Genomic DNA, 22,536 nt, shown 5'->3' on the forward strand with positions numbered 1-22,536 from the left:
GAGGGACAAAAAGCACTAGCCTACCTCAACGCGTTTCCACAACGCGTTTTCGTTCAGAGCCAGCGTCACGTGACTGAAACCAGCGGAAACGGACAAGGAGATCAGTGAGAGGCGCTTGTCACTGCCCCGACAAATGTGAAAGGCTGCACTGTACTTCATAATGCAGGATCATACTTATGCCGAGCCACAGGAGAAGGAATCCTCGCCGCCAAAAAAGCGAAATAACGAACCTCATCACTCGAAAGAAAACTCGATGAAGTGCTATTGGAAGACATGTTGTCATAGCTTCTTGGTACATAACGGCTACCGTAGTTGCAACACGCATTTGAAAAAGCGAGGCGCTAGAGAGCACTATTCGTTTGAATGCAAAATACAATTTCATCGCTAGATGGGAGAAATTCCTACACAGTGTACCTTTAAATAAAACACAATTCAAACGATACTTATAGATTTATGGGTGCAGATAAGACGGTTGGGAAACACTGCACTTTAAAGAAGATGAATTTAGGCCCTGTCTACACTTGGTATTAAGATGTGTTTTCGTCGATCTGATCACTAGTCGACAACGTTAATACCGGTGTAAAGGCATCTAAAACGTTTTGAGCTTGTCCACTTTTGGAAAACGCATTTGACCGGATTGCTTTCGTAGTGTAAATGCTTGTGTGGTCGAATGGGTTCAAACAGCCACAAATGACCGCCTACTCTCTGTCTACTGACCTAATGCATAAACATCATGTGAAGCATGCTAGCCAGATGAGATGTAAACTTTGTCATCTGAAGACCCAAGTATGGTTTGAAGACAAAAATGTACCAAGCACAATGTTCTCTCACCATTCCTAATTTCTACACGCACTCACAGCGTTCCTCGTCGTCTTGTGGCTATCCGAGCAGAAACGAAAGCTGATGCTCTACGTGTGTTTTTTATTTTTGTCTCCAGCCGCGTTCATATGAAGATAGATTTACCCACCCATAGACCCTCCACTGGAAGAAATTTAGGATAGAAGTGGTTGAAAGTGGACAAAAGAGACGGATCAAAACACCAGGTGTAAACAGGAATGTGTCTCCCTCTTCAACTTCTGATCCGATCGACCAAAATGCATCTTAATACCAGTGTTTAAATGTCTGTAAATTTGTTTCCTTTAAAGTACCACAGCTGAAAATATAAAAGCTAAAAAAAAATAAAAAAAATCTAGATAAACTCACTAGTCAGCCTCACTAATCCTGATCCCACTCACAACATTGGTGGTTTGGACAGTATATGTTTGCAATGCCTCACATCAAGGGAATAAAATGGTCTCACACACACACACACACACACACACACACACACACACACACACACACACACACACACACACACACACACAAAACCATAGTCATAACTATAAACCTTACATTCTTCCTTGAGGGCATCTAATTCCATTTCATTTTCTATGAGTTATCAAATGTTTGTCTCTACATTTTACCACGTGTTAAGTTTCCCTCAAACGGTTCATAGACCTCTCTGCTGTCACCATGTAATGGCCTAGTTTAAAATATCTGTGCAGTTCATCAGTAGGGAGGACGCAGCACAGAGCGGCCCAGCGGGGGTGACCCTGCCACTCTAACCCCTGCAACACAATTTACACCCCCATGCTCTCACATTAGGAATAATGACATGCACTACCCCACACTATTATTCAAGACACAGAGAGAGTGACAGACAGGCAGACAGACTGCATCAGTTGTGGTCGCCAACACAAACGGCCCCAGGCTACACTTTAAGACTTTAATCATAAAGAGAAATATTTCTCCAGCCCAAAAGGACCCCCATTTATAATTTAGAGGGAAACAGTGAGGCACTAATGTTGTTCCCCGGCGTCAGGCTGAGTGCATGAGGAGGACAAGCAGCGAGGGGCCGGTCGCATTAAACATTCAACTGCTGTCAAACTCGGATTGAGGGTTTTATTGAGGGATGTAGTCAATGAAACATGAGGAGAAAGTTAAACTCATCAACTAAAGAATGACTTAAGAATCATCTGTAAGTTGACAGCCTTAGAAAAGTTACAATAGCAATTATAACAAAAATATAAGCTAGAGACTACAACTCGTGTTGTATTACATTGTTGTTGCATGTTGCCGAGCTAATAGCGCTGTATTTTATTGTGCATAAAGGTAGATAGTGCACAAAACTATAGAGTAAAATAATCATTTTATATTTAGAATTATCTGATTTTGTTTCAGTATTTTAAGGTATGATATAGAAGCATAAATATAGTCTGCATTTCTCCCGCTTTCTCCACCATTGGGTGACTATATGCAAAGTTCATTGCAGTGCATAGCAAACAAAACATAAAAAGCTAAACCTATATACCGTACCATTTAAAAATTTGGGATGAGTACGATTTTATTTATTTTTTTGAAAGAAATTAATACTTTTATTCAACAAATCACATTAAATTGATCAAAAGTGACAGTAAAGACAATGTTTCAAAATACTTTTGTTTCAAATAAATGCTGTCCTTTTTAACTTTCCATTCCTCAAAGAATCCTGAAAAAGTGTATCAGGGTTTCCACACACACACACAAAAAAAAAACTTTTTAATATTGATACTGATAATAATAAGAAATGTTTTTTCTGCACCAAACCAGCATATTATATTTATTTCTGAAGGAAAATGTGACAGTGAAGACTAGAGTACTGATCACAGGAATAAATTACATTATAAAATGTATTCAAATCTATTTAAAAAATATATAATAATATTTCACATTATTACTGTTTTTACTATATTTTTAATCAAATAAATGCAGCCTTGGTGAGCATAAGAGACTGTCCGCTCACTAGGTTTTGGGCCAGAGCTAATTTATCCTTTTAAATTTTACTATCCCAATGTACTCCTTTTTAGTATCCTGGTAATAAGGAAAGAAGCACTAAATGTAAATGAGGTACAATAAACACACACGCAGTCTGTCTCTTTTCTTATGGTCTCCGTGGTGTCCTATAGCTTCAGTTCTCCACATCTGTAGTTAAATTATGTATCTGTTAATGACGTGTGAAATTCAAACCAGTTTCCTCCGCTTGAAGTTCAACCCCCTACATGCGGCCTTTCTCTCCGACACACTCACAACACATATTCACCCACCCCTCCCATTCCCTGGAGGCCTACGCCACCTCTCTCCCATTTCCACAGGGCATTTTTCCAAGAAATAAGGTTAATTAGCTTTTTTTTTTTTTTGTGGGCGCAGTCTCTCTGCTGTGGTTGGATGCAGGCAGTGCTATGACTGTGTGTATCAGAGAGTCATTGACATTGTTGTCGATCAGCAGGTGGTCAAGCTTATTATAACCCGCTCAAATCACACCCATGTCTGGTGAAATTGGTCCAGACCTGCATCATTTAGCAGCGGGCCAAATGCAAGTCTTTATTCCACTGGCTTTGAAACCGCCAGACATTGACTTAAAGCAAGTCGATGCAATCCAGGCACGCTAACAAAACAGCAGGCACAGTGTACTGCCTGTTTTATTTTGTTTGCTATTCTGGCTGTAAAGTATAGATTCATCAATCAATATGAATTGATTTTCATGTTGAACAATCAAAAGAAAAAGAAGGTACATCAAAAACTGCCTGTGTTTAGTCTCTGCTATTAATTGAATCTAAGTGATTATGACTGTACGGTATACGATTGCTTTTTTACAACAGAACCCTGTTGGGAACATTCTACGCATCTTTGGCCAGGAGTCAAATCTATAGTCTAAATAACAAGGCAACAGTGCATGGACAAGGGAATATGGGGAATTTTCTAGACACAGATCCATGAACATTTAATTATAAAGGCAGATCTGGGCACACTTGACTAGTCTTGCATACCGAACTTTAATTTGCCTGGGAAGTTCAGTGTGCATGTTGAACAATAGAAATAGTACATGCAAAAATGAAAATTCTGTAATTTTTTAACATGCCCTCAATGATTATCAATTTTGTAGGACTTTCCTCCATACATAAAACCAAAAACATGAATGAAAATCAATGATTAGGCTACATGAATTCATAATAATATTATTTAATTTATAAAACTATATACTTAATTTTTTATATACACTACCTTTTAAAAGTTTGGGTTCATTTTTTAAAATAAATGAATACTTAAGATTTATTAATTTCTTGGTGAGCATGAGAGACTTCAGCATGAAAACATGAAAAAACATGAAACATGAACAAATCTTACCGACCCCAAACTTTTGAACGGTAGTGTAGATTTTATTTATACTTCTAGTACTATAACAAAAAATTTAAAACATCTTTTTAAATATTAAGAGTTCTGAATCCATAAATTACCTTTTGTGTGAGAAACCATATGTATATATATATATATATATGGCAAAACCTGGTGTATTCTGGTGTCTACCCAGTTATATATATATTTATGTATGCGTGTGAATTTTTTATTTATTTATATTGACATGAAATGTGGGTCTGTCTACTAGTGGAATACTTTTATTCCAGTTGAGTCTGATGCCATCAGTCCCCATTTGCTTTCATTTAATTGAAATGTCTTTCTTCTTATGCCATGTTCATATTGCTCTTTTGTAGGTTATTAAATGAAGACAGAATTTTCATTTTTGGCTGTACGAGCCGTTTAATCTATCTCATACAATCTTGTTGCGCACCTAACCAATCTATCATTCTGAATAGATGTTAAACACTTCTGATAGGTTAAGGCAGCTGTAATCTTCTCTTTCGGGCTGATCCGTTGAGACGCTGAACTCAGCGAAAGGGCTTTAATCTCGCAGACAATGCCGAACGTACAACTGTGCATTACAGCACAGTGCTCTATCAGGTCCTGTGATAATTGCAGATTCCACGCAGACATGCCTCCACACAGGCTTTACACAAAATCATTTCATTTTGGCTTAACTTCAAAACAAGCATTGATTTTGTCTTTTGGAAATGACTGGATGTTCTGTAGCCGGAGACGGGCTCGCTAGACTCAGACTGACCTACTTTTCCATGAACCAGCCTCTCTCTTATGTTGCAGACAGCTGTGCCATGCTGAAACCTCAATGAGATCTAGACTGTTTGTGAGGGCTGGCGGTAGAAGCTGTACTTTAAAACACATTCCACTTGCTGTTTTTCCTACAGATCTTTGTTGACCCACTGTCCTCTTTCACTGCATAGTGGCATTTATCGTCTTGATATGGTGCATCAACTTGATCTCGCTCTCATTTTGCCTGTGCGAAGGCAAGGAAAATCAATTTGTAGATCGATATAAGCTAAGTGTGACTATATTAGACTTTGTTCTGTGGATGTTCTTGGCATGCTTTAAACAGCAGGACATTATAACCCGGCTGTGTTTGGAATGGAAGCTGCAATATACTGCATACAGCTTTCTTTTTTTTATTGAAAATAGTATGTGAAACAGAATGCATGTATAATTTCAGACAGTAGCATTTTTAATTCAGCGAGTGACATCTTGGCTTATTAACATGATTATTTTGCATTTGTAATCCAATTTTCATTTAATTTCATATAATCCAATATGATTTGTGGCATTTTAATCAATCAGTCAAAACAGTGTTAAAAAAATAAAATAATCGTGGTTAATAAAAAAAAAAAGTAAATGTACATACTGTGCACATTATATGCTACATACTGCTTAAATACTATGCTAATATGCCATTGTGAACATTATATTTTTGATATTTCCCATGATGCCTTTGTGATGGGGAAGCCATGATCATATATGTTCCAGAGCTGTCGGGGCTGCTGGGATTAGACAGGTTGGCACGGTAACCCACTTTATGGTGTGTGAGTAATGAGAGCGGCTGCAAATTACAGCACGAGAGAGATCTGTTCTTTCCCAGAAGCACTTTGGGTATATGAGACCCTGACCTTTGACCCTGCTGTTGCAGACATGGGTGCCCGCAGGATTTATGAACTGCACTCAGTAATCCACTGCCCACTTTATTTGTCATAGGCAGCTTATATAAAGACATTCAAAATAGTCAAATAAAATAAAAAACCCTAAAGGACAGAAACAAGAAATAATTTTTTTTAAATATATATATAGAAAAATAATTTAGAATTTTATAGAAATTGTATATATATATATATATTAAAATTCACTTTAAATCAGCATAAATTAAAAGCTATAAAACAAGTACTTCTATTAGTTTACAATTAGTTCTTTTTTATATTATGGTAATGAGAGTTTGTCATGAAAATAATATCACAATGCAAAAAAATACCTAAATGACCCTAAAATAGGTTTACTTTTCAAGAAAAATATAACTTATTTTGTGTTAAATGTACATTAGTTAGAGTAAATATTTTCATTTATCCACATCCCTAGTGTTCTTCAGAGCCACTGAATCAAGTTAAACAGGGGATATCAAATAGTGAAATACTCTTTATCTGGATATTTCTTGTCAAACAGTTTCACGCAAGGGAATGCTGGACCACAGGGCCTTGAAATTGCTTTCATGAAATCACTCTCTCTTTCTAAGTCAACACATGCTTTGATAACATAGGACAACCCCCCATCCCCCCCCCCCCCCCCCCCATCTCTCTCTCTCTCTCTCTCTCTCTGTCTGTTGTGTTCCTCTATTTGCCTTTCCTTCTCTGCTGTCTCATTTATCCTTGAGAGTAAGATGAGAAATAAGCATGTCTGTAATTGAGCAAACTCATTAAAACATTGTCATCAGTTTTCTCCCTGTCTCAGACTGCAGTGTGCTAATGTGTTTATAATGAGAAAGGCCTGTGTTATTGCCAGGCAGAGAGTGTACGGTCAGGTGCTCCTCAACGATTGATCAAATGTTGCTGTATCCCAGAGCTACTTCTGTATCATTACCTTATGCAACATCCAACTCTTTTCAGGGCGCTTTGTTGAGTCTTTTTTACAGCCGCTCACTGTTGAGAAACAAAGAACAGCAAGATAATTAGTAAATGAATACAATTTATTCTGACTGTAATGACTTCGACTCGCCCTCCCTCAAGAAGCAGGGGGTTTCATAGTCTCTTTCTGTGCAAACAAAGATAAGAAATGCAGCATCCAGATCAATGGGCTTTAGACGTTGAATATCTGCTTTATTTTCGCCAGGGAATGACATATCCTTATGCCGACTATTAGACTATTATTAATGCAGCATTCATTTAGTAACGTGCCTGAGAAATAACATATCTCACCATGTCCGAATCCTCCCAGTCGGAGTCCTTCATCATCGTCATTTAGGACAGCAAGATTTTCCTGACGCCCTTCCCATATGACGGCACTGTAAAGCGTACTGAAACTGAAGAGAAAACATATTCAAGCAATTATAGATTAACAAATCAACATTACACTGTCCAATACATTTTATAATAATAATCTATCCGTCCGTCCATCCATCCGTCCGTCCATCCATCCATCCATCCATCCATCCATCCATCTATCTATCCATCTATCTATCCATCTATCTATCCATCTATCTATCCATCCATCCATCCATCCATCCATCCATCCATCCATCCATCTATCTATCCATCCATCCATCCATCCATCCATCCATCCATCTATCTATCCATCTATCTATCCATCTATCTATCCATCTATCTATCCATCCATCCATCCATCCATCCATCCATCCATCCATCCATCCATCCATCCATCCATCCATCCATCCATCCATCCATCCATCCATCCATCCATCCATCCATCCATCCATCCATCCATCCATCCATCCATCCATCCATCCATCCATCCATCCATCCATCCATCCATCCATCCATCTATCCATCCATCCATCCATCCATCCATCCATCCATCCATCTATCTATCCATCCATCCATCCATCCATCCATCCATCTATCTATCCATCTATCTATCCACCTATCTATCCACATATCTATCCATCCATCTATCGATCTATCCATCTATATATCCACCTATCCATCCATCTATCCATCCATCCATCTATCCATCCATCTATCCATCCATCTATCCATCTATCTATCCTTCTATCCATCTATCCATCCATCTATCCATCTATCTATCCACCTATCTATCCATCTATCTATCCATCCATCCATCCATCCATCCATCCATCTATCCATCTATCTATCCACCTATCTATCCATCTATCTATCCATCTATATAGAAGACTTTAGGTATATCAATTTAATATACCAAAAGTACAATTGCAGGGTATTTATATTAAGTAGGCTACATAAATATGTACATGTATTTGTAGTATACTTAGACATTTTAAAATACATTTTGGTATATTTATTTTTCACTTGGGTATCCATCCATATAATACAATATAATGAAAAGAAAATAGACTAAATAAACCACAATGAGCATGGAAATATAGAAAGAATGTGCCATTGTGAATAAATCACAGTGTTCTGCAGCTATTTGTGCAATACTTCAGGACGGTTTCAGCAGTATTTCAACATTCAGCAGCCATGTTCAAAAATAGACTTAATTTTCTCAGTCTCTCCCCCACTGTGCCATTGACCGGCATCAGACGCTGTAAGCCACGCATTCGGGCTGTTTAACACACACAGCAAAGTCTTCCAGTCAAATGTAGCACAACAGTAATGGAAGGGGTCTCCATGGCAACCACTTCCTCCCGTTTTCAATTCAGCAAGCGATAAATTCATTGAGGGTGTGTGGGTTCTCAAAAAAATAAAAAAATAATAATAATAATTTGAAGCACGCTTTCCTACTTGTTACATCTCGACCCCTTCGTCTTTCATTATTAACGGATGCCACTGAAGACGCAACATCTACGAAAGCAATGTCTGTTTGCAGAACGATACAGAATAATCAAGCCATGTAATCTACTGTTTTGAGCTCATCACCCTTCAAACAAATGCATCTTTTAGAGGAAGATAAAAGAAGATTTCTGAAAGGTAGGAAACCCTCCTACAGATGTGAATAGTAACCTAAGATTCAGAGGTTCAGAAACATTTGGTTGAAAACAATCCATCACAAAATCGCTCATTTTGAATTGTATGCCTAGAAAAGATGACAGACTTGCTTATCTTTCTCTGTGTACCAGCATTAAAATCAATCTTTCTAGAAACTGATTTATTAGATGTCTCGAGTTAATCCTGTCGTATGTAAATTATGAGGCAGTTTCTGTCCTCGGCGGTGAATCCCGTGGATTTAGTGTTGAACGTGAAGGATGTTGTGTATTTCTGTGTCAGATGATAATGAATGGAAGGAAGGGTAGTCGGAGGAGGGGAGCGTAGGCTCTCTGTGGGGTGGAGATTTCTGAGATCTCGGAGCTCTTCATGCTGTGGGAACGACAGCTCTTGCTCTCTTTATCTGTTTAAGTGCATGGATTTTTTTTTCAGCCCTTTGGTCTGATGCAGGGATTCCATAAGTATTTAATCTTCTGCTAAACATGATTTTTGGGGATTATTTTATGTATTTGTAAGCACAAAAAATTCAGTACTTTTCCTAAGTCTCTTTTAACCTTTTTCCTCACAAATGTGTGCCACTAGAACACAACGCATTTCTTCAAGTCGGTATCGACAGCTTAAAATTGTTAAGAGAGGCAGGCATTTAACATATGCAGATTTAACACATGTGGATTTAACATATGCGAATTTAGATGGAGGACTAATAGCTGTTTTTTGTATTTTGCAACCAATGCATTTTATGATTGCTAACCACTGTACCTTTTAATTCTGCTGTGATTAATAAAATCGACAGAGCTCATCATTTATTGGATTCTGATATGCAGAACACAATAGCCATGATATCTGAATATTTCATATATATTCCTAATACCATCTTTTTATAAGAATAGTGTAGACCTAAGAATAACTCTACTATGAATTGATATTTTTCTGGCAACCTGCATTATTTTAATGGAATAGTTCACCAAAAAAATTACGTATTTATGATGTTAGAAATCGATAATCTTTTCCTTCATTGCAGTTCTCAAATGTCATTGACGTTCAAGTCCAGATAAGTCATTTTTAGTTGTACAGCACTTTTTACAATCCATGTTTACATTCATATGGCGTGTCAAGCACTGTAAAAAAAAAATACATCCCCAAGTCAAAAATTTCAAGTGACCGATAACATCTACATTTTTCAATTAGTCTGACGTATTATTTCTCATTGAGCCAATGTTAACAGACTATTTCAACAAGAATTTCACTTGGGCCAATTGAAAAATTTAGATGTTATCGGTCACTTGAAATATTTGATTTGGGAGGGTTCGACATTTTTTGCACACTTGCATATTACGCGTGTTGTTCAAAGACTTATAATTTCCAGCCACTGGAGTGTGGGCTTTGTGCATATTAACTTATTATTACTCAGCTCTCTTACTTGATTCTGATTCATCAATTGCAGCATTCTGTGGTTAAATATGTTTTAGAAAACTAATCTGTATAATTAACCAATTTCCTAGATGTTTTATATGACTCCATGGTCTCTTTCTTCTTGCATAATAAAATAGTTTACTCTCAAATCAATATTGCATGTAGCTGTGTAAATAAGTTTAACGTATAGAGCCAGTCATTAATCACCAAATAAACCCCTTAAGTGACATACAAGATCAATCATTGTGGTTAATTTTATGATAATGACCAGCTCACTGTACATTATCCATTATAAAGAGTGGTAAGTCTTGTATACATAAAGGCTCTCTTGTGTTGTGTTGCAGCTGACATCATCTCTACTGTGGAGTTCAACTCTACTGGAGAGCTCTTGGCCACGGGAGACAAGGGAGGAAGAGTTGTGGTTTTCCAAAGGGAGCAAGAGGTAAGACGAAACCATGAAATCTTTCACATCATCCATCCATTCATTCCTGTTTAAAAAAAGGATTGCACTCAGCAGGTCAATCTAATCTGTACTTCTCTTACTGTGTGAGCAAAAACCACAGGGTCGCACCCTGTAACACAACTTCCTGTGGCTTTGAACAAGGTTTCAATAGACACACAATGGTAACACAGGTGAGGTCTCGATAAACCTCGGGTGCACATGCTCAGACGTGAAGCTTTCGTCACCTGTTTATTCATTAAACAGCAAATAGTTTTGGGGAAGCTTCTTTAGAATTAGAGGGTAGATACACTACAAGCTACTAACTATAAGGAACTAAGTACACTGAAGCAACTTAAAGGGATAGTTCACCCAAAAATGATCAAAAATTTCATCAAACATGTACGGTTGTCGTTCCAAACCTGTATGACTTTCTTATGTGGAACAAAAAAGATGATATTGAGAAATATCTCAGTGTTTTTTTGTTTTTTTTCACATATTGGAAGTCTTAACCAAACCTGTTTGGAAACAAGAGAACTGTATATTTTTATATAAATAATGATACAATTATATTTAATTTAATCAGAGTTGTATTTTTAGGACAAAAACAATTAGAATTTTTTTGAAAAACCTTAATTAGGATGACAGCATCAAACTTGAACAGATATTTACTACTATATACACAACTAGAAAAAAATACAAAAATAAATCACACATAATTCAGTTAAAAAACATACAGCAGTAGGCTATATAACAGATTAATTTAACTAAGCTTCAATACAGGTAAATAGATACACTTATATCTATGCTGTATGTGCATATTTTTCTATTACTAAAAATCTGCATTAAATTCATCCTAAACTAGTATGGGAGGTTATTGATTTAGCTATTTGATTCACATTTTAAAAACAACTTCAATGACAAGTTCATTGTAAATATTTAGCTCTAAAAGGCCTAAAATGCCAAATCAGTGAAACTTCTATTTATTCATTCAAATAAACTGTCCAAATGAACCAGATTCACTGAGAGGGTTAGTCGTTTAGGTTACGTAAAGCTGTGTGCATAATACAATGAGACATTAAAAGAGCAAATGAATGTTTGGTCGAGGTACACTGATACTCATTGGAAAAAGTAGCTTGTTATTGGAAAACAGTCACTACTAAACTACTGTCACAACTATTAGGTACTCCTCAACACTGAAGGAGGGCTTTTCTTTTCAGTTCAGTTCATTCTGCCTGTAGAATAGATGGCATGCTATCAGCAAATCCAGACACATATGAACATGCCCAAAACGCTAGTACACACACACACACACACACACACACACACACACACACACACACACACACACACACACACACACACACACACACACACACACACACACACACACACACACACACACACACACACACACACACACACAGATTGTTATAACCCCCTCTAGAGAGGGACTGTTCTCTGTTTACTTTAATTTAACTGCATGAGTGGTTTTCACAATTATTGATTTTGATGGTTCCCATTGTGAAAACTTCCTTATTTCCATGCTGTCATTGATTGCGAATGCATTAAATGTAATAGTCCAACTGTGACCAGGAAACCTGCAATTAACCGTTAACAGAATCAGCAGCACATTATGTGATATTCACAGGCGGAAAGCCCTGTAGATTTCCATTAATCTCAATGCTCATTATTAACAAAGTTCCAAATCCTCTGTCTCTTCCAAGTTCATTTATTATATAATTTCAGCTAATTAGTTTATGTTTTCTGTTAAGAATTTAGTCATTCTGCAGAGTGCTGCAGATCTCCTCCCATATTTAATGCCTACATTACCATAACAAAACAAATGATAGTAATGAGCTATGTTGGTCTTTGCAACTGAACGAACCACCTCGTCCTAGATAGATGAAATCTCTCTCTTCTCACCCACAGAGCAAGAACCAGCCTCACAGACGTGGGGAGTATAATGTTTACAGCACGTTTCAGAGTCACGAGCCGGAGTTTGACTACCTGAAGAGTTTAGAGATCGAGGAGAAGATCAATAAGATACGCTGGCTGCCTCAGCAGAACGCTGCCTACTTCCTGCTCTCCACCAATGGTGAGTGACGTTTGAGATCTTTACAGGGATAGTTCCCCCAAAATAAGCGTTCTGCTATCGTTTACTCATCCTCACATTGTTCCAAACCTGTATGACTGACTTTCTTGTGTGGAACACAAAAGAAGATATTTGACAGCCAGTGAAGTCTAAACAACAATATTTAATTTTAATAACTGCTGCCATTTTAACAAAAGATTGTTGGAACAGTCAGGAACAGTAAAGTCTTCCAATGACATCAGACATCTCCCCATGTTCAGATGGTATGGCTACGGTTTATATACTCAGTTGGTGCTGGATATTTTCCAGCCATGTGCCAGATTGTGTCCCACAGACTGTTAAATTTCTCACTGCCCACCTTTTTATTTTCTTCTCTCTCTTAATCTCTCCTCCTTTTATCATGTCTCGCTCCCTCCAAATGGTATATTGAAGCTGTGTGTAACTGTTTATTTTCAGATAAAACTGTGAAACTGTGGAAGATCAGCGAGAGGGATAAGAGACCGGAGGGATATAACCTAAAGGATGAAGATGGAAGAATCCGAGACCCGTCCACCATCACCTCATTACGGGTCAGCATGCTTGTATTAACACCACCTGCAAAACGTGGATACTCAAAATGTGTTATATTTGTTCATTAGATATGTCAGAACACCTTAGGATGATTCTGACAAAAATAAAGAAGAAGAAAATAAAGAAAATATATTTTACATAAAAAATATGAAGCCTATTTAAGTAACATTATTTTCATATAATTCATAATTTATTTAAATTTCATCCATTACAGTAATGAGAATGTCCTTAATTGTCATGAAAATACAGAAAATATTAATTTATTAATAATTCGTTACATTTATATAGTGCTTTTCTGGGTACTCAAAGCGCTTTACATGGAAGGGGGAATCTCCTCAACCACCACCAATGGTCTTTAAAATAGGCTTCATTTTCTTTAAGCATGATATAATATCTTATTTATTTCTTTTGATTTTAAAATTTAACATGACTCGGACATGTTCTTCAAAGGTTTCTTAAGATGCACTCCTACAGTCCGTGTCTAAGTATTTCAGCAGTTTAGCTGACAGTAATGTATGATGAAATCTATAGTTAGCTCTTGTAGAATCTGTTTTTTAGCTGGAATGGCACATAGCTGAACAGTTACATTTCATCTTCCACCGAATCCTGTACCAAGAAGTCAGAGGTTTATTATAAATCTTCTGGTGCATGTTCTCATTAACGCTTTGAGGAGTCGCTGCTGTTCGCTCAAATTCTCACATGAAGCTGACAAACGATGAGCTGTCAGCGACCAAAAGCCATTCATTCATAATCAAACAGCAAGGACAAAGAGAGATGATAATGTGCAGTGAAGGGGCTCACAATCATTCCTCCCTCTGCTCTCCTTCTCACTCGTTCTCCACTCATCCCTCCAAATTGAATACAGATACAAAGAGGGCGCGACTCCGAGTAGCCATTAATGTTTGGTGCGGTGTCTGTTTTCTGCTCCATGGCCTAATGGATTAAAGCACTCCACTCCTCCACCATTGTCTGTCCGGGCAGAAGATTAGCCTGACACCGGGGTGATGGCATGGAGCGGGCGGCAATCCCATTTGGACCGTGAAATGTATGTGCGGTGGAGATGCGGAGACGGATTTATCATGGAGCTCCGGTAGTGAGGGAGGAGGGGAAGGATGAGACACACATGTCATGTGTTCTGGCAGTCACCATTGCCAGCGCTGTGATCTTACTCCTGTCTCAGTATGCGATTTTACCCCTAAGGTTCGCAATGGACTGGTTTCTACAATCCATGAGGTGACGTGATACAAGGTGTGACTGCCGTGCCATTTAAAGCCAGCGGTTACCTGACCTTTTATAACAATACAGCAAATCAAAATGGATTCTTGTGCTATTTGACCTACTAATGCTGTCTGTGCCATAAAAACGGAAAGCTAGGTGTTGGCCAATCCCCCCACCCCCCCACCCTGCCTGTCTTAGCGGTAGATAATAAACATGTTTTATTATCTTTACCATGGTCTTTCACTCTCTCCTTTTCTCCTGCGTGATCCATTTGCTCTTTGAACTTCTGGCTCTCTCAGGAGACATTAGATACAGAGGGATCTCCTTAGATTCCCAGTTATTTTATACATAAAGAAAAGGACAAATTCCTGTAGCGCAAGACTTATGACTAATGGCATGTTTCCAACTTATTCTGGCTAAAAATCACCCACTATCATCTAACTGGCAGTTAATGTTGTTTTAAAGCGGTGGTTCTCAACCATTTAGCAAACTTCCATGGCTTAAAATAATTGTAACTCTAATATTATATTTAAACAATCTAATCTAATTATATCGCTTAAACAAACATACAATTAAGATGAAAATGTATATTTCTTTTTTCCGCTCGATAACTACTGAAGAACATACGGTTCTTGAAGCGTTGTTATCTGGCATAATGGTTCTGCTCATCTGATTTAAGTGCCTCCTCTTTCAAAGAGTTGATGATAACCTGGCAAATCCATTGACTAGTGGACAAATCCAAGATATTGAACCCTTACTCATGAAAATATGCATCAGATGGTCAGCGAATAAACCGTGGGTGGTCCATGGATGTGCCGTGTTATGCTGAGACTGATAATAATAAAAGAATGACACATAAATCTGTCAGCGTGTCAAACAAACAGCGCATGAAATGCTAATTTATGCACTTAGGCGTGCACAGCTAAATCAAACCATCCTGATATACACGTTCCTCTCTAAAAGCTATACCACATAATCATTTAGCTCTGCATTTGAATGCAACATTATAATGGTGGTCCAAAAAACTGAAGGGTAATTTCAGAGCTAAGGACTGATTTGAATGCGTCTCACTCAAGGCAGAGGTGATGTGGTAATGAGTGACTCTCTTTTGGGATGACATATGCTGCCTCTAAACATCAGCGTCAGTTAAACAGCCCACATCTGCATACTGCAATTAGGACCTGCAGTGTGGAGAGCTGGTGCTGTTCTGGGCACCGGCTAACAGCAGGAAGTGCAATACAGCGGACTCTTATAAATGTGTCCCGCCGGATGGTTCCAGCTCACAAATGCCAAACGCACATTGAGCACCATCATAATGGTCATTAGCCCCACTTAGATGCGAGAGCAAAATAGAACTCTAAAAAAGGTTAATCATGCATTTTTAATTAGTTCTACCAATTATTAAAACCCCCATGAAATGTTTTGATGAGTTAAGGTTCCATTCCTCTGTTAATGTATGTAGTCAATAGCCTTTAGTTTGCATTTCAGACCCGAATATCATACTTGACGGCTTGTACTATGGATGAAAGCAATGACACTTTTTAGTCACTTTCTTTTCAACTGATGTTTGGGAAGGGAAGTAAATGGTAGCCAAATTAATTTATTATGTAAAGGAAGTAGGACATTCTCTTTCCAGAGAGAACAAATATTTGTATAGAGCAAGATGTGTCAATGTGTTTGGTGCATATGAAGTTAATTTGGTTAACTTTTTGGAGTGTGCTAGCATATGACCTCAAAGCTAATGCAAATATCCATAAAGCTTGGGTTCATTGGGTCTTTTAAACTAGAATATTAAAATAAGCTAAACTGTCTCCCTGTTCTGACCTGCTGTTCAATTCAGCGTTCTTTAAATAGACTTGTGGTTTATTATTTATGTCCCAGTTCTTGCTGATGAAATACAAGAAGATAAACCAACTAGTGGTCACATGACCAACAATCTTTGAAAAAAGGATGACTTGTTGTCATGAATTGTTACAGCAGATTCTGACATTTTTTTCTGTCTTTTCATTTCTTCAGGTGCCAGTACTGCAGCCCATGGACCTCATGGTTGAGGCCATGCCCCGGAGAGTGTTTTCCAATGCGCACACGTACCACATCAACTCCATCTCTGTCAACAGTGACTACGAGACCTTCATGTCCACCGATGACTTGAGGATCAACCTGTGGAACCTGGAGATCACAAACAGAAGCTTCAGTATCCTTTGTATGTCATTAAAGTTGACAGAAACATGTTTTTGAAAAAGAAGGTTTACCTTCAGGACTAGGCCCAGCACAATTGTAAACCGCTTAGTTGTCAACCTAAATTGGTCTTTTCCCCCATTTGCCGGTTTCCCACATGACTATTATTTATGATTTATTGTGCTGCTACTACTAGACCTGCAAGTTTTCCTGAGCTGCTTTTTCAGACATTGTAGACATTAAGCCAGCAAACATGGAGGAGTTGACGGAGGTGATAACGGCAGCAGAGTTTCACCCACACCAGTGCAACACCTTCGTCTACAGTAGCAGTAAAGGCTCCATACGTCTGTGTGACATGAGGGCAGCAGCGCTCTGTGACAACCACTCGAAATGTGAGTCAGTGCAACCCTAAAGGGGAAAAAAGACATTAATGAGACAAGTGTTGAAATAACTATCATTCAAAAGTTTGGGGTCGGAAAGATTTATTTTTTAAAAGAAATTAATAATTTTATTCTGCAAGGATGCATTAAAAGTGACAACAACAACATTTACAGTGGGGGGGGGGGGGATATTAAGCAGCACAACTGTTTCCAATATTGATAAGAAATGTTTCTTGAGCACCAATTAGCATTTTGTAATGATTTCTGAAGGATCATGTGACACTACCTATGTTTCCATCCAAAGTTGCGAATTTAACTTATGCGCCAAATTTTGCGAATAAAGCAGCGTTTCCATCCCATGTGTTCCTTGGCGCAAAATATCAGTAATAAAATGGAAGTTAAATTACATTATAAAATATATTCAAATAGAACGTTTTTATTCTATTGTAATAACATTTCACAATATTACTGTGTTTATGATCAAATAAATGCAGCCTTGGTGGGCATAAGATACTTAAAAAAAGAGATTTTAAAAATCTTACCAACCCCAAACTTTTGAACGATAGTGTACACTTATAAAAATGAATGTGAATAGCTTAGATCAGGTCATTTGCATTATGGAATTTGATGAGAAATGTTTGAGTTTATATTGAAATCTCAGACTTTGTAGACAATTGAGATTGCTGATTGCTGAAAGGGCTGATTGCTTAGAAAAGCGGTAGCACACATCTAATCACCATACTGTAGGATTTATAGTACCATTCACGTCTCTTACACAAATGGTGCGGAATGAGTTATGCACCGACATTTAATACTTAGGATGAGGGATTTGAACAAATCTCCAATTGGTAGGTAACAGCAAACACCAATACTAAAGCTTCTCTGAGGTCCTTAACATGTTGCAGACATTTTTGTCCCAGTTTAAATGAGTGCTTACTTTATTCTACCAACATTTATTATAATATTACATATTTATGGGGCAGTACAGCTCTAGAAACACTGTTGTCTCTAGAGAGCACAGCCAGTACATACGCCATGACAGGGATTAGCCTCTCTTCCACCTAGGGCGAGGGCGTTGGAGGTGAGGATTATGCAAATTTTTAATATGATTGCGTCTCCTTGAGCTTAACTGGCTAATTTCATTTGGGGATTGGACACAATGCAGACTGATGAACCTATACTGATGGTATACAGTGGCATCCCCTTTGGCTGCACATGGCTGGATTGATAACCACAAATTGACAGATTTCCATTTCTTAAGTCATAGATGCTCGGGTCTCCAGTTTTAAGGTGGGAAACATCCATGTGCATTTGATGATCAGATTGAATGCATTGACATTTAAGCTTGGCATAAAAATCAATGAAATCGGAGTTTTCTCACCGCTCTAAGAATTCGGTCATTTCCTTGGTTTTATCGACGTGCTTACTGGTCCATGCGTTCGCATCCTGTTGAATAGACATTTAGATACTGCTGCTGAATTTTAAAAGGCCAGATTTGCTGGAGGGGGTAACAACTGTGAGGGCTTGAGTTTTAGCTGCCTTGGTTTGTATCTCCAGAACCACGCTGACCTAAATTATACACACATCTGTCAATGTTTTCCCTGGTACATGACCTCACAGCAGGCAGATCTGCCAGTTTGCCTCAGGAAAGACCTCCTCAATGTCTTCTCTATCGCATAGTGTGTGCTGCTCCTTCCATCCACACTAATAAATCTTCCAGACATCCCAGAGAATATTCTTAAAAATCAATCTGCGGTGGCAGGCGGGGGATGCTAACCAAGCCCAGCAGGGCTCCGAGTCTGGGCGGAGGGTCGTATCCCCTCATATCACTCCCCAGAGGACTCATTAGCCCCCTCTGAATGACACCCAGCAAGACTGCAGGTGGACAGGCTCACAATGTGACAAGGCACACTCATGACAAACACCTGCAGTCCACCAGTGCCCAAATATCCCCGCAAGCATTGATCTGTTTCCTCCCCCTCCGCCCATGTTTTTTCATCCGCTGTGTAGATGCCTGCCGACACATCACAGGATAATCCACAACTAAGTCAACAAAACAGTGAGGGGATAATCGATAGTGGATGATAAATATCTGTTTCTCTTCTCTGACAGGTGTATTATTTCCCAGGCGAGCCGGCAGATTTATGATGTGTTATGCAGCAATTGGTGAAACTCATTCAGAAAAACTTTCCTTGGCCAGTCGCTTGTTATTAAAGCCAACATGAAACAGCACTCGCAATCTATTTTACTTCTTTAATGTGACATATTTCTGAGCGAGATGGGATATTCAGTGTGGACAGGATATCCTCGCTTTAAAGTGTTTCTTTATTTTATTTCTCATCTAGTTTTTGAGGAGCCAGAAGACCCAAGCAATCGTTCCTTTTTCTCTGAAATCATCTCCTCCATCTCGGACGTTAAATTTAGCCACAGTGGGCGGTACCTGATGACACGTGACTACCTGACAGTAAAGGTCTGGGATCTGAACATGGAGAGCAAACCACTGGAAACCTATCAGGTAAGGCACTTCATTTCATTGCATTTAACAAAGTATTGACTAATGCCCAATTTTAAGGGCCCCATGAAGTCAAACTTGGCTTTTCTGGCTTTTAATCCATGTCTGGTAGCTTTGAGGTCATCTATATGCTTGCATGCTCCTAAAAGAAGACAAATCAAATCTTTTAGTATACATAAACATTTAAAATTTACAGTCAGGAAAACAGACCAAAAGTGATGCCTCATCTTTCACTACACAAATGTTGCCTAATAAAATGCCCTCTAGAATGAGAAGGTCATCTCCCCCAAATTATAAAATCCACCTACCTCCATTCAGCAATAGCAAGTAGCAAATCACGCTTCATCTTTGGTTTCTCTAAATGTACTACTTTGGTGGCTTAATTTACTTAATGTATCGGCCAGTTAGGCACAAAGGACGACATCTTCCACCAATGGACTGGAATATAAGACAACAATATCATGGGGTCTTTAAAAATCACACATTGTCTAAAAAGAGAAGAATTTTTTTATAACCAGTGTTTACTAAATTAAGTCAGACTTGCACAAAAATGGTCATCGTTTCCTCCACCAGGTTCATGATTACCTAAGAAGTAAGCTCTGCTCGCTGTACGAGAATGACTGCATCTTCGACAAATTTGAATGTGTTTGGAATGGATCCGACAGGTCAGTGTTTTACACAGCTGTATTAAATATTCACTTTGCTACACATGCTGGTCTTATTGTGAATGGAAAATCAGTGCAGAGCTACAGTATTCAAAAGATAAAATACACTGTCTCTAATTAAAATAAATTTGTCATTTTGTTCTATTTCCAGCGTGATAATGACTGGTTCCTACAACAACTTCTTCCGAATGTTCGACCGAAATACGAAGCGTGATGTGACACTGGAGGCGTCCCGAGAGAACAGCAAGCCTCGGGCAATCCTGAAACCTCGTAAGGTGTGTGTGGGCGGAAAGCGCCGCAAAGATGAAATCAGTGTGGACAGCCTGGACTTCAGCAAGAAAATTCTCCACACCGCCTGGCATCCTTATGAGAACATCATCGCTGTGGCAGCCACCAATAACCTTTACATATTCCAGGATAAGGTCAACTAGCACAACTGTACCACCTCCACATGTTCCTGGACAGAGAGAGAAAGAGGGAAAAAGCTGTAGCCCTTGCAGGATATTGCAGGGTGTGTTTTGTGATGAGAAACATGAAGTTACCTATGTATGATGTGGGGAGAAGTATGAACAGATGACGCTGGATAAGAAGGCCATGTTGTGCAAGGATGCGGCCAGACTTTCGAACAAGAAGCATCCTGCCCTGCACAATCATTCTTCCGCTATTAAGTATCTGCATTTCCTCTTCCACAAACTCTTTGTTTATTTATCGTATTTATTCATTTCTCTGCTGGAAGGAAATACCTGACATGTCCTAAATCTGGACAAATGTGCATTTTCATTGCAAATGCTATGAAGAATCTTTAATAAGGCAAAAACAAACCGTGAATAAGACGGGCCTCCGCTGACATCAGAATCAAAGGGGTGCCTTTACTTACAAAAAACAATGGATTTTCGTTTCCCTTAAAACACAATGCCCTCCAACTTCCTCCGAAGTGTCTGACTGGTCCGTAACAGACTAAGAATGTGACACTGCGCTGATTGTAGTGTTGAGACAAACAATCTGTGGATGGAATCACAGCATTTAGTGTCCTGATTGGCCCTCTTGAATGGAGCTCTGAATTAAAAGTCAATCCCATTGGTTATGTTTTGTCATGCCATGTTGTCCTCTTATTTTGATGTAACCATTAATAAGCTGTGGTGCCTTCTTTTCGTATGTGGGTACTGGGGCGGCAGACGGGTGGCGGGTGGGAGGGTTTTCGGAAGGGTGGTATTTGGGTTGTGAAGTGTGAATGTTTTTACAAGAAATGTGAAGAATAGCTTTGTGTAAGAAGGGGAAAGAATTGCAGCGACATGATTTTACAGTACACAGAATTGAAGTACTTGAATTCTGCATTATAGTCTCCACTTTATCTCAGTATGCTCATAACTTTACAGTATACCCTGTTTTTTTTTATTCTTCAGTGCCGTGCTGGGTGAAAAGTATTACCGTATTGCATGCAACATGTCATCTATAATGAGCCAATGAAGAAAATATATGTTCCGCACCATCAAATGAACCTGTAACAATCAGATGTCCTTTTTTTTTTTTTACATGGTTTCCGCTGCATCTGTCTGAGACTGTTAAAACATCATCATTCAATTACGTCACTTTGGCCTGAGGATGACAGGAATGCCGGTATCATGATGTAGCCTATACATGACGTGAAGGTTAAATGATATCAGGGAATTTTATTATGTACAAATAAACCAGTAATGTTCTCTTCTGAAGAATAAAACTTCAGTTGTAAACTTCTTAATGAAACAAAGTTTTATAGCTCAGAATGTATCTACATCCAATTATTTGCCATGCAGTCTTTATGCTTAATGGAATTCGTTGAAATAAAAAGAAACGAAAAGGAAGTTGAAATAAAGCTGTTTCCTGCTCTGCTTTTCACCACACGTGCATTAAACAATGGCGCCCTCATGTGACAGTTTAAGAGACACACATGTTCCCTATCAATCAAATTCAAAGAATTAATAATTGTGCAATCATGTGACAGTTTAAGAGACACACATGTTCCCTATCAATCAAATTCACAGAATTAATAATTGTGCAATGTACTCACCCACGTTGTTCCAAACCCATGACTTTCTTTCCTCTGCAGAGCACAAAACTAATTTTGGTTACACTTTATTTTAGGTGTTTTTGTTACGGTTTAATTAGCCTATATATCTAAGCACTGAGTAATTTTAATTA

The 22,536-nt window shown here is 38.4% G+C and overlaps 1 protein-coding gene across 3 annotated transcripts in view; it reads left to right on the top strand.

Moving 5' to 3' along the window:
• Nucleotides 1-22,210, top strand: part of ppp2r2ba (protein phosphatase 2, regulatory subunit B, beta a) — a 60,832-nt gene extending 38,622 nt beyond the window's left edge. For all 3 annotated transcript variants that reach the window (XM_082177586.1, XM_082177585.1, XM_082177587.1), the window contains 8 exons: nucleotides 10,646-10,743; nucleotides 12,673-12,838; nucleotides 13,292-13,404; nucleotides 16,640-16,817; nucleotides 17,029-17,193; nucleotides 19,527-19,696; nucleotides 20,267-20,358; nucleotides 20,510-22,210. In XM_082177586.1, coding sequence (XP_082033712.1) covers nucleotides 10,646-10,743; nucleotides 12,673-12,838; nucleotides 13,292-13,404; nucleotides 16,640-16,817; nucleotides 17,029-17,193; nucleotides 19,527-19,696; nucleotides 20,267-20,358; nucleotides 20,510-20,789 — 1,262 coding nt within the window. In that variant the 3' untranslated portion in view covers nucleotides 20,790-22,210. The remainder of the gene's footprint in view (nucleotides 1-10,645; nucleotides 10,744-12,672; nucleotides 12,839-13,291; nucleotides 13,405-16,639; nucleotides 16,818-17,028; nucleotides 17,194-19,526; nucleotides 19,697-20,266; nucleotides 20,359-20,509) is intronic.
• The last annotated feature ends 326 nt before the right edge of the window (nucleotides 22,211-22,536 follow it).

The sequence above is a fragment of the Leuciscus leuciscus genome (genome assembly GCF_965113295.1).
Source record: "Leuciscus leuciscus genome assembly, chromosome: 8".
In the NCBI taxonomy this organism is placed as follows: domain Eukaryota; kingdom Metazoa; phylum Chordata; class Actinopteri; order Cypriniformes; family Leuciscidae; genus Leuciscus; species Leuciscus leuciscus.